The sequence below is a fragment of the Perissodus microlepis genome, chromosome 9 (assembly GCF_051167445.1).
Source record: "Perissodus microlepis isolate ML-2025 ecotype Zambia chromosome 9, ASM5116744v1, whole genome shotgun sequence".
Classification (NCBI taxonomy): domain Eukaryota; kingdom Metazoa; phylum Chordata; class Actinopteri; order Cichliformes; family Cichlidae; genus Perissodus; species Perissodus microlepis.
The window spans coordinates 31,061,786-31,075,288 of NC_140469.1; the positions used below are offsets into that span (position 1 = coordinate 31,061,786).

Genomic DNA, 13,503 nt, shown 5'->3' on the forward strand with positions numbered 1-13,503 from the left:
TCGGTGCATATATTTTACCTAGGAAAACAGTTTCCCCATGCAACATCCCTTTAACCGATATATACCTTCCATCATTGTCCTTGTGAGTGGCTGTAACACTGAAAGGAAGGTTTTTGTGTATAAGAGTAATAACTCTCCTTTTATTTGTGGAGTAGGATGAGAAAAACATTTGACCAACCCATTCTCTACAGTATTTTTTATGTTCATCATCTGTCAGATGGGTTTCTTGCAAAAAAGCAATGTGAATCAAATCTTTCTTCAGAGAATTTAAAATTGACTTTCTTTTCATCACATTGTTGGACCCTTTAACATTCCAAGTAGTTATCTTAACTGACATACAAGAAAAGCAATATATATTTTGTGCTGTTTACATATTTAAACAAATCTACATTTGACCAGTCTGAACCTATTAACCAAAATAGTTGAACATAAAACAAAAACACTGGTTCCCAGCAAAACCTGAACACAAAGCCTGGAAACCTCAACCCTCCCCAACACAAATAACAAAAAGTAAAGCAAAATAAATTACACATCTAGGTGTACCCTGCTCTAAAGTACAGCTGTAGGGGGATACAGACGCGTAACATACCTGCACTGGACTGTATGTCAAAAATCAAAGTATACTCTATACCTTAGCTTGTTAACAGTACTGTACTACCCTCCGCACCTTCTTTTAGCCCGACAATCCTCTCGTTCTGCCGCCGGCTCTGATTCTCAAAGTTTTCCAGACGCTCCATGGCCTTCTTAAGCTGGGTCTCGAGAGCGGCAATACGTGGCTCACTTGTAGCTGTAACATCTTCCAAGTGCGAGACCCGCTGCTCCACTGTTCCCATTCTTTCTATCAGACTGTCGAATTTCTCAGTGAGCTCCTTTATATGCTTTATGACTTCGGATATCTTACTATCCAATACTTTCGATATGTTAGAAGTCACCTTGTCCACAGTCACGTCATCCCGCAATGTACTTAGTGCATCCTCAGCGTCGCACCTGGTCTCATTTTCGGAGCAATTGACTCCTCGTTTGCCCATTTCTCTCTTTTTGCTTGATCCAGGGTGTGCAAAATACTTGTCTAAAGACATTATATAAATTTCGAGGCAGTTTGTTGGCAAAATGAGCTAAAATACCAGTATTTTACAGCTGTCCAGTGCAGAGCTCACAAACTCACGTCTGCTCAGCTCGACGCATCACATTTTTTCAATAATGTCATTTTAATTACAACTCTCATTGTAGCACATCATTGTAGTGTGATACTATCACCAGAAGGTGGTGGTAAAACACCAACAACATGTTTGTTGACCTCTTTGATTCCACTAATGGAGGCAGTTTCAGTTTGTTCCACGACTGCATTTCACTCACTGCCTCTGTATCTCTTTCACTGCAGGACCAACAAGGAGCGAGAAGTCAGAGCTCTCAGGAGGCCGACAAACCACACAGAAAAAAGGGAGAGAAAAAATACAGCTGTGATGAGTGTGAGAAGTATTTTACTAGGAAGTCGGACCTGAAACGTCATCAACTCATCCACAGTGGAGTTAAAGCATACAGCTGTGAGGAATGTGGTAAAGATTTTCCTTGCAGTAGTGACGTACAACGTCATCAGGTTACCCACTCTGGAATTAAAGCGTACAGCTGTGACTTGTGTGGTAAGTCTTTTACCCAGGCTGGAAGCTTAAAAACACACCAACTCATCCACAGTGGAGTTAAACCGTACACTTGTAATCAGTGTGGTAAAGCTTTTGGTTGCTGTAGCAACTTACGACGTCATAAAGTTACCCACTCTGGAATTAAGGCGTACAGCTGTGACATTTGTGGAAAGTCTTTTAACAATCCTGCAAACTTAAAAAGACACAAAGTTGTCCACAATGGAGTTAAAGCATACAGCTGTGAGTTGTGTGGAAAGTCTTTTACCCGGGCTGAAAGCTTAAAAACACACCAACTCATCCACAGTGCAGTTAAAGCGTACAGCTGTGATCAGTGTGGTAAAGCTTTTGCTCGCAGTAGCTACTTACGATGTCATCAAGTCACCCACTCTGGAATTAAGGCATACAGCTGTGACATTTGTGGAAAGTCTTTTAACCATCCTGCAAACTTAATAGCACACCAACTTGTCCACAGTGGAGTTAAAGCGTACAGCTGTGATCAGTGTGGTAAAGGTTTTGCTCGCAGTAGCAGCTTACAACGTCATCAGGTTACCCACTCTGGAATTAAGGCGTACAGCTGCGACATTTGTGGAAAAACCTTCCGCTGGCTAGTCAGCAGAAATATCCACCAACGCATTCACACTGGCAATGATGTTTGGTTCTGTGATCAGTGTGACAAACTGTTTGTGACATATAAAGACTTACAGGAGCACATGTTTACCCACACTGAGGAGAGACCTTACAAATGTGACCTGTGTGAAAAGGCTTTTAAAACTCCACGTTCCCTGGGAAGACACGAACAGATTCACACCAGAGAGAAACTCTACAAGTGCAGTTACTGTGAGGTATGTATTTATATTTTTACAGTTGCAGTTATTTTGAAGTATTATGTGAATTAAGTTTAATTTCAAAGTAGGACTGGGCCATATCACACCATTCACAGTAATACCGGTGTAATGTTGGGCAACAATAAAAAAAAAAAATGAAATATTGCGATAGAATAGGGGTGAAACGCACATGCGCAGTGCCTTTGTTTTCATACATGGTGGAAAAAGCATGGCAGCGACGGAGAATGAGAAGGGTGAAAGCGGATCATTGAATGAAACAGATGAACCAGAATTGGTTTGTAAAAATGCTGCAACTTCAGTGGTGTGGAACTGGTTTAGCTTTCGTCCGTCAGATACTGCACTATTAGCACTATTTTTGATAGAGCATGCTAGCGGGCCGTCGCTATTACCGTGTTTTTTGGAAAATACGGCACACTTAAAATCAATCCTTTGATTTTTCTAAGAATCGACAGTGCTCCTTATAATCCTGTGTGACTTATGTATGAATTCTGGTTGTGTTTACTGACCTCGAAACGATTTTATGTGGTACACAGCGCTCGAAAATCTGTCAAACATTTTAGTACGACTTTGCTAAGCTACGGACCCGCAATGTTTGATGGATTTTCGGAGCATTACAGCTATCGTAGGCGGAGCCTCGCGGAGTGATACGTACTGTGCTTCAACATAATATTAGCGTATTGTGTGTGTATAACCTCTTTTTAAGTTTTGTGGATATTATACATGTTTATTAGGGGTGCAACAATACTCGTATCGATATTGAACCGTTCGATACAGTGCTTTCGGTTCGGTACGCATATGTATCGAACAATACAAAATTTTTTATTTATTTTATCAACTTTTCTTCTGACGATGCTGTCTGTGTTGAGCGCTCAGTGGATCTGCGTTCGACTACTCCGCCTAGGCTGCACTGTCAAGTGCAGATCCACTGAGCGCAGCGCAAGCTAGCAAGACAGACGCTAAGCTCGTTGCAACATGGCAAATTGAACCTCCCCCACCCTCATTCAGATCTGGCCTTTGGAACTATTTTGGTCTTCATGTGAAGTATGACCCTGAAGGTAAGCGCGTCATGGACAAAAGTAAAACAGTATGTCGGATGTGCCACGCAATGCTCAATTACATGGGTGGGAACTAGTGCGTTAGCGCAGTTAGCTCGTTAACGTGTTGACACCGTCCAGCCCCACGCACGGGGCGATCCGCGGTAGCTCGTTAACGGAGATTTGCCGTGTTGTGGCGTTAACGTCATTTCAGATTAACGCTGACAGCACTAGTGGGAACACAACGAATATGACTGCACATTTACGCCAACATCATCCTAGTGCAAAGACAAGTGGAAGCAGACAAAAACAACAAGCACGCATGCTACAAACTTGACCCGAGTCATTTAGACAGCCGTTAGCACATGATTCTCCTTATGGGGACCTGATATGTTTAATATGCTGCTGAGAATATAGCCCAGAAGAAGCGTATAGTATAGCTTTTATTTTGGAAAGAGCCATTTCTCTGTAATAAACTCTCTTTTCCAAAGATGAGTGATTTCTCAATCAGATAGATTTATTTTTTTATCACTTTGTTGTTTCAGCAACATTAAATTTAAAAACTGTATTTTTGAGTTAAAATATATATTTATAATTTTAATAAATGACAAATTAAAAAAGCATGAACATTTTTTTGTATCGAAAAAATATCGAACCGTGACACCAAAGTATCAAACCGAACCGAGCCGTGAATTTTGTGTATCGTTGCACCCCTAATGTTTATGTTGCAGATATGTCGGCCAATTCCCACTTGAAATGCCTTTTGGTTAAACTTTCAGCAAGGAATTTGCATTTGCACTGTTACATTTTTATATAACTTTAATGCACATAAAAAACCAGCTGCTTGTTTACATTGATGTTTGGGGGGGGTTTTTTGCACTAATAAAGTTGTGGAATTGTAAAGTACTTTACGGTGGCTGGGAAGTGCAAATCACATTTACAACATAAATAACAAAATAGCATTTCCGAAAACACTTTTACATAAAAAAAACAACTAAAAAAATTGACAACAAAATAACATTTAAGAAAACACTTTAACAAGTCCGCAACAAATTAACAAGTGGCTCTTGACGGAAAGGGATTGTCTGAAATACCGGAAGTGACTCAACGATAGGGCTTTGGAGTTGACGGGGTCTAGATTTATGCCTGTAGTGCACTACCATGTAAATAATTTGCATTTACTGAGTATGTACTGACTGAGTACCACTGTTCAAAAGTTGAATAAAGAAATGAACAAATATTTCTCTTTTTTAAAAAAATTAAAATCACTTTATAGAACATCACATCAGTTACAGTGTAGAATCCATGTCCTTTAGAGTTTACAAATGACAAAATGTTTACATAAAATCATGACAGTGTTTACATGATATCACCCACTACTAACATTACTTTATTTACTGTATCTTTTGAAAAATTACCGCTATTTATACAGCACAAGACTTAAGAACATTTAAGAAGAGCAAGTTTCATTTTTCCCTGGTTTTATTATCACACTGTTCATCAAACGCAGCAAACCTTCACCATCTTATCCAGAAGGGTCACCTCTTCACCCTGACATGGAAGAAGTAATCTGATTGGCATGGTGGTATGTTTGAAGCAGGTCCCTTGTGTAGCGCTGGAACCCAGTCACGATGTTTCATCCATTTCATTGGCTGGTTTGCTGCAATAATGCCAAATAATTAGCAACTCTAGAAATAGAACATAGTTCTGCAAAATCACTCAGTAGGATGTTTGTTCTAATTTGCTATGGCCTCAGAGTGCATCACAAATAAAACTAATAGGCTATAAAGAGTGATATGAACATATTTAGAACTTACTGGAATGAAAATGTCTGGAGCACCAACAGATATTTGGAGATGGAAGAGAACTGGATATCAGCTCGTCTCACAGCTGCTATCCAAAATAGACGCCTTCTTTTGGTAACATCCGATACACGAGCTGCCTCATGTTGCTTCCAGGTTGGGAAAGAATGAAAAGAAACCATGTCACCAATCGTCTAGAAACTAACTCCTCACAGCGCTTTGTTACATTTATTACCCTGACGGTGCTCGCTGCACTGCATAGATGAATGGAAGATGTTTTGCCCATTTTGTGGCATTAGCTTTAGCCTCTTCACTCCTTTTTGTGCAGTTTAGCTGCTGCTGCTTCTTCTTCTGCTAATTTAAAGGCGCTTACCACCACCTGCTGGGCTGGAGTGTGGACAATGACTGTTTTAACCCTCTCAGGCTCAAATTAAACTTTTTGTTGCTAATGCACAACCAAGTCCTGCAGTGGTACTTCTGAGTAAAAAAAAACCTCATAAAATATGTATGTGGGGTAATCAGGTTGTTAGTTTTTAACTGTTGCAAATCGGCAACGCCTGCCTTGAGAGGGTTAAGGCCTGGATATTTTCTTAAGAAAATCACCGCTAAAAATCTGGACATCATTATCTCACCCATACTCTTGTAAAATCTCTTCAAACATTAATTGAACACTACTTCTCTGAAAAGCCCTCGTTTAGCTGAGTACAAATCACTTTTTCTGTACTACAAATGTGAAGTAAGCCTAATTGATGAGTCACTTCCAGTATTTCAGACAATCCCTTTCCGTCAAGAACCACTTGTTAATTTGTTTCGGAAATGTTATTTTGTTGTTGGTGTTGTAAATGTGATTTGCACCTCCCAGCCACATATCGTCAGTTATATCGTTATCGCAAATTTTCAAATGTATGTTGTGATAAATATTTTTGGTCATATCGCCCTACTCTATTTCAAAGCTACATGAGACATGAAAACTTAATGTAAATAATATTCACTCAAATCTGACACAAATCTCCTGAAATTTTCCCAATGTTGTAAAAAAGTAAAGTTTTAAAAGCTTCCCCCCTTTCTATCTAACATTCACACTCCAGTGGATGCATCAGAGAGCAGCTTGGGTTTAGTATCTTCTGGCATGCAGAGTAGAGCATCCAGAGGTTTAACCACCAATCTTCCCATTAAGTTAATTACCTACAAATGAAGAGTCATTTTTGCCCAGTAAGCTGAGTGTTATAATGTTAATAGTAAAATGTAAATACTGGTAGAGCTGCTCTTTATTTCAGGCGACGTTCAGGATAAAAATGTTGAAGGAATTCCCTGACTTACACTGTCTTTGTGTCTTTGTTTAGAAGCAGAGCGACACAGATGGATCCAGTTCTCAACCCTGTCGTCGCTGTGGTGGTGGGAAAGCGTTTCGCTGTGACCTTTGTGGAAAAACTTTCAGTAATCAAGAGAACTTAAATCGACACCAACGTAGACACACTGGAGAGAAAATGAACTACTGCAAAGAATGTGGAAGAGGCTTCCCCACACCAAGTATATTAAAAACGCACGAACTCTGTCATAGAAGGATTAAAAAGCATGTCTGTGACCAGTGTGGGTCATGCTTCACCACTGCAAGTCAGCTTAATGTACATAAAAGAGTCCACACAGGAGAGAAACCATACAAGTGCAGACACTGTGACAAAAGCTTCTCTCGATCAGATAAATGTAACTATCATGAAGGTACACACATTAAAGGGAACTTCAGCTGTGACCAGTGTGACAAGAACTTCAAGAATCTCAGTTCATACTCTGAACACAAACGATCCCACGCTGTGAATAAACAGTTTCACTGTTACCAATGTGCAAAAACATTCACTTCATTATCTGCTCTGTGCAAACATCAGCGGGATCACGAGACTGGCTGAGATCATTCTCATCATTAAAAATTGGTTCATGATGAATCTGAAGAGACAGACAGTGTTGTTGCGGTTTCAAAAGTTTGTTGTGAAAGCTACTGTAACTTCTGCTGAAATCCCTGCTCTGTAATACATCAACTCTTTTTCATGTTTTCTTTAATGTTTCTTTGAATTTTAATGCTAAAAATGTTATTCTAATTACATTATAATCTTTTCTCCTCTTGGAAACAGTAGTATTTAATAGTAAAAATAATAGTAGTAGTAGTAGTAGTAATAATCATAGCATAGTAGAAGTAGCATATGAAAGAAATGTCTGACTGATCTATTAATTGGTTTTGTATCACAGGTCTTCAAGCTGACCCACTGTAAAATCTAATTAGTTCACAGAACTTAAAAAAAAAACTATGTAAACTCGTTGCCTCAAAAAAACTAAGTAAAGCTTACTTAAGATGACTGTTAAGACAACTTATTCATTGCAAGTCTGCAGTGTTAAGAATAACTTGATATTTCTGTTGAACATTTCAAGTTCAACTAAATGAAAAAAACAATTTGGGGTAACCTGAATATGATTAAAAATAATTAACAACACTTTTTGTAATGATGTTAAAATCAGCCTAACTTTTATTTTCAAACACAACAAAGTAAAACAGCCAACATAATGGACACTGTTCTGCTGAACAACAAACAATTATATTGCCATCACTGTTATAATCTCACAATGAAACAAAGTCTCAGATGTAATTATTCTGAAAATAAGTTTAGGCCTACCACAAGTTTGTTTTGTACTTACATTACTTATATAACCGAAATAAAATATTTGTTGTTCTGTCACAAGTGCAGTCTCTGATTTAAACAACACATTTGTGTTTCATTCCAACACAGGAGCTGGAATGTTGTAATACTTTAAGGATGGTTGTTTCCAGTCCAGGCATTACTGCCTGAATGACTGTCATGGATCGAGGTGATCCAAATGTAGGTGCAGAAGAAAGTCTTTAACTTCCCTTAAGTACAGTGGCAGTGGATGTGGGTTGGAGATGCAATGAGCTTGAACCTGCAGGCGACCATCTTCACTGACCACACCATCTGTGACGGAGGACTCATCTCTCCTGGTGTCCTGCAAGCAAACAATCATATTTTTTGGAACATGAACTTAATTGCTTTCTTAAAACAATTTTTCTGCATTTGGTATAGAACAGACTCCAATTTAGACAATCTCAGGCTCCCTCCCCATCGGAGAGGTGACATTCAATGTCCCAATTGTCAGTCTGGATAGCCCTGACCACCACCCAACATACAATAATGTCATGAAAGCATCATTTTAAAAAGGGCTATGCAAACATGGCCAATAACTTTAATTCTAATGACGTGCAAAATGATTTGGGCACAAAACAAATTTTGCTGTTAGAAAACTTGCAGACTTCTCTATATACAGTGTAGACCCTCTAAACTAAGTTTGGGGGATGTGATCTTTCAAGAAATGCAGACCAAACTGTTGTTGTTTGTTTACTTACACAGCATGTCTTGTAGAATTAACTGGAGTCACCAGCAACAGCATAGTGCAGTCATATCTCAAGTCTAATAACAGAAGACAGGAAAAGATCAGTACAGAAACAACTTCCCCAAACCAAAGCACAAATAAAACAATAAGTAAAACAGGCTGATCTAAAGTATGATTAAAGTTCAGCCTGATTAATATAAATGTCACTGAAAATTGCTAATATATTGGAAAACCAAAATACTTACCACTGAGTTGATGTCTTTCTGTCCGACAACAGGAGTGCTGGTCCCGAGCCTCATAGCAAGCAGCTTTTTCATGACTGCCAGGTTTGTCATATTGATAACAGATTACTTATTAACTCAAGGAATCCTAATGTTCTTCTCTCCTGTCCTCTCCTATCCCGTTCTCCCCTTCTCCATTCATCTTCTGTCCACTCCCCTCTTTATATAAACTGAAATATATTGAAAAAGCATCTTAAATAAAATAAAACGTGTATGCTTTTTGTTTCTTTCTTTTTAACACGTAGGAATGTGAGGATTATACAGACAATATGATGAAGGTGATCGTGATCCACAACATCATGGCTGAGGAGGATCCATCAGATGTGTCCATTGTGATTGAGGGAAACCAAGTGATGGAGGGATGTGGAAGCCGAACAAAGGCATGTGTACTGCTGATGGGACTGATATATGCCCTCAACCTCGAATATTCGAAGGAGCTGAAGAACACATTTGATACTTTTCAAAAACGTTTTTTGGAACTTGACGGGGCCAAACTACTGAAAAAGGTCCACGGCCTCAGAAATAAGCTTGTGCAATGCACACACATTTCCCTTCTTGTTCCAAGAGATTCTTTTGTCCAGACATAGCTTGATGGAGCTGTATTTTTTTCTGCTTACAGCAAGCACAGATTGAATGTTGGTGTTAGTGTTCTGTTCTATGTATCCATATTTTTGATAACGTACATGCACAGAAACAACCTTGTAGAGTTTCGGTATGTGCTTTTGGCTTTTAAAATGGACTAAGTGGCCTTTGAAAGTGTTGTCTGCATTAGCTGCTGTGTTGCACTTTATTCTGTTTTTATGTAATAAAAACATTGAGATGATGAACCATCTGAATCTCTTGGGGGCTACATTTTACCTTATATGAATAGGTAATGTTTATCAACTGATAATAATTTAATTTTATTAGTAATTATATAATTAATTTTACCTAATATCAATGAGTAAGTAGCTGTTGAATATATACGTAAATATGGGGTAAATTTTACCCAATTTAATTAAGTATTTCATAGCTTTTTATTGAAGCTATTTTATACACAATATATTGACTTAAATCTACCCCAAAAAAGTCAATGCAAATTGTTACCTCAGATTTATTGGGTAAATTCTATAGATGACTTCTTACAGTGTAGTTGTTAGCAGTTTTTACCAACTTCACTCTCACAGAAAAACAAGGTTTCGTGATAACACTGGATGTGCTGTGGAAGCGTCTAGTTTGCCAAACCAAAGAAGTAGAACAGTGAATGTGTGGCAAATTGTGCTAGCTCACAATTAGCTCCTGAAGAGGACACAGCTGGCCCCAGCAGCTTTCAAAGCTGATGTGGACTTATTTTGGATTCAGGACAAAAGAAGGCAATAAAGACTATGACAAGAGGTATTCAGTCTTTAAAATCTGCACCGCCAGAGTCAAATACCCGCGTAACACAACAAATTTGTGAGCACGTGTCTTGCAACCATAGCAACGTAGCATCAAATGCTAATTTTAAAACCAAATGAGGTGATCCCGCTCAACGGACAATTGAAGAAGTTAACTTTTCGATAGTACCAGTCATATGGTAACTTGAACTGAACTAAAGCGCAGTAACCCAGAGTGGAGGCAAAAATAACGTTTCAACAAGGTAATACAAGGGTACACTTAGCAGTGGCAAATACACAGTGGCTTGGCTAACGTGGTGTGGTAACGTGGCGTGGTAACGTGGCGGTGAGCAACCAGGGAAATAGGACAGCAAGGTCAACTGGAGTGTGGCAGGTATGTACTGGTCACACTGAGGAGAGAGGAGAACAGAGTTAGAACGAGAGTCCGGGTGGTTTTCTCAGAAGCTGAGTATGACAGATTTTCCCAGCTTACTTGCAGGAGAAGTGATAGAGGTGTTGAGGGAGAGGATTGTGAGTCCAGGAGAATTCGAGGAGGCGAGACTGCTGACCTGGGTTCCGTTGATTCCGAGGTGGTGAGAGGGCAGGCAGTTGAGGCACAGAGAGATTTCCAGAGAGCCAGTGTGAAGCCAGAATCTGTCATGGTCTGGGCGAGCCTGAGTAACTTTCCACAGCATCAGCTCTCCTCCTCTGGGTGGAGCCCTTCCTGCCCCTCCCCGTTCCTCAGCTGCAGGCAATTATTCTGGCAGTATTTAGGAGCAGCGCACATAATGAGTCTTCGCCAGATCGTCTGCTAACCTCATCAGTACCTGGACTCGTCATTCCAAACCCTGCCATAGCCTTGCTTCTGGATTCCGGTCAGCTGCTGCTTAATCCTTTTCAGACAAACTGCCATTCTCACCTGCCTGCCTCCCTGCACACCTATATTGGACTCAGTACCCACCTGGACCTCGCCTCGCCTCCACCTCATCCCCGCCTGCAAACACGTAAGCCATCCCAGCTTGTCAAATGGGGAAACACTCACAACTCCTTGGACTGTTCTGATTTTCCTCTCCTACGTTTCAGTGCCCTGGTCTGCCACAGTTTCCACCAGCCCCACTCCAGTCTCAGCAGTTTAGTGACCTGACTGTTCCATGCTCGCCCTAGCCCCGCACCTCACAGACACCACGCTTTTGCACAAAGCTTAATCTTGTTTTTTGTCTTGAATATTTATGTTAGGAACACTTGTAAATAAAAGTTTTTGTTTTTGCAAATCACTTCAAGCTTCCAGTCTTTGGTCCATTCCACGCCACGGGCCTCTGAGCCCTGACAGAATCAAAGAGGTGAGTGTTTGCACCGTGGAGTGTCCTGCAGCTCAAGACAAACAACATGGGAACCGGTTACCAACATCAAGTAGTTGACGAACTGGCAGAGAAGAAACGTCAGCATAGAGCTTAAGCCTGATTGACTCAGTTAACTCCAGAGGTGAGTGAATCTGTGGTGGCCCTGCCCATGGGCAGATCCAAGGAGCCTCAGGAGCCTGGTGGAAATTTCCAGGCACTCACCCAGACCATGACACTAACAATAACTTTAACCTGTGCAACAAAAATAATACAGTCAGTACTTGTTTTTATTTGCAAAGACATGCACCCTCTGAAATAAATGATTTCGTAATATGAAATATTGCTGTGCCAAAGTTGTATGAAGAAGTCAAAGCGACAGTGCTGGACTTTCTCAGCTCAGCAGAGACAATTGCTTTGACATCCAACGCTTGGACTTCGAGAGCCACTGAATTATACGTAACCTTTACAGCACATCACATAACTGACCAGTGGAACCTTCAGTCCCATGGACTACAAACCCGAGCCATGCATGACAGTCACATGGGTGTGCAAATTGCAGCGTTACTAACTGATGCTGTGGCTGAATGGGGATTGAATGCAAAATACCTTGTTGTTGTTACCAATAATGCACCAAGCATGGCTGTTGCGGCTAGACTTGCAGGCATGATGCACATACAGTGTTTTGCACCCAGTCTGAATCTCGCCTCACAGAAAGCAAGGACAATACAATCTATGGTGCGACTTCTTGGGAGGACCCAATGTGCAACAGCTTTTTTCAGGCGCAACACCACAGCCAGCAATCAGTTGAAACAGAAACAGCACCTCCTTCAGCGACCAGTTCACAGATTAATGATGGACATAATTATAAGATGGGACAGTTCCTGTGATATGATAGAAGGATTTTTATAACAGCAATCGGCCATCTGTGCAACTCTGCTTTGTGCACAAGTCAGAGTGAAAAAGAAATGTTCACATTACCATTACTTACTACTTACCATGTTCACTGGTAATTGAACTTAAGGGGGCCAGATGTAGTCTTTCCAAGATGGCGCCGTCTCTCGTTTCTGAAATATTTATGTATTGTGTTTATAGTGGTGTCCCTGCTAAGTTTTAAAGAGCCACTCGCTGTTGGTGTATGAGCGACAGACAATTCTTAATATTCGTGACTTACTGCTGATGCTTCCCTGCGTTAGCCAGCGATTTGAAGGACTCCCACTGCCTCTGGTGTCAGTCTGAATTGATGTGATCCACCCTGGAATCCTTTGAAATGGAGGCACTGGAGAAGTGGATGTATATGTGGAAGATCAGATCTTGGATGTGGCGTGTCCTTGCCATCAGCGATCTTGGCTGTTTAGAACTTCTCTCTGCCCTCAAACAGCGCTGCCTTCTACCTGTTTACCCAACGTTATCGGAGCATGCTCACCTGACGCGGTTTTATTGGTCACCATGCTGACAAAATATGAGGGGAGCTAGAGCACATATAAACCACTTGCAAGTACTGCATATTAAACCTGCTCAACACTGGCCCCAGCCAGTTTCTTTCACAATAGATCATAAGAAAATCATTATAACCGCTTATTCTACTAAAAGATCAAAGAGAAAACAAACATTCTAATCAATTAAGCTTAAGCATACAAGCAATTACTGATGAATAAATTTTATCATAGCTAAATCAAACTCCCAGAAAGTCATAACATGATCATAATTTTCTCTCCCCAACCTAGTCAATTGTTTGTCCCCTTTTATTCATGCTAACCCACAGTCACTAATTCACACACATTCACTCAAAATAAAAACAACTGTCTATCATTTT

At 40.3% G+C, this 13,503-nt stretch overlaps 1 protein-coding gene and 1 long non-coding RNA gene across 3 annotated transcripts in view; one reads left to right on the plus strand and one right to left on the minus strand.

Moving 5' to 3' along the window:
* Positions 1 to 9,831, plus strand: part of LOC146380835 (uncharacterized) — a 21,019-nt gene extending 11,188 nt beyond the window's left edge. The window contains exons 3-5 of one of the 2 annotated variants that reach the window (XM_084939868.1): positions 1,382 to 1,640; positions 8,992 to 9,040; positions 9,241 to 9,831. In XM_084939868.1, coding sequence (XP_084795994.1) covers positions 1,382 to 1,640; positions 8,992 to 9,040; positions 9,241 to 9,268 — 336 coding nt within the window. In that variant the 3' untranslated portion in view covers positions 9,269 to 9,831. Of the gene's footprint in view, positions 1 to 1,381; positions 2,483 to 6,664; positions 8,051 to 8,991; positions 9,041 to 9,240 lie in introns of those variants that run through there. The other variant, XM_084939866.1, reaches the window with a different exon arrangement.
* LOC146380836 (uncharacterized) lies at positions 8,142 to 8,978 on the minus strand. The gene is made up of 3 exons (XR_014801337.1): positions 8,960 to 8,978; positions 8,728 to 8,791; positions 8,142 to 8,330 (listed from the first exon to the last, which is right to left on the minus strand). It is a non-coding gene; the product is annotated as an uncharacterized LOC146380836 (long non-coding RNA).
* Positions 9,832 to 13,503: the final 3,672 nt, after the last annotated feature.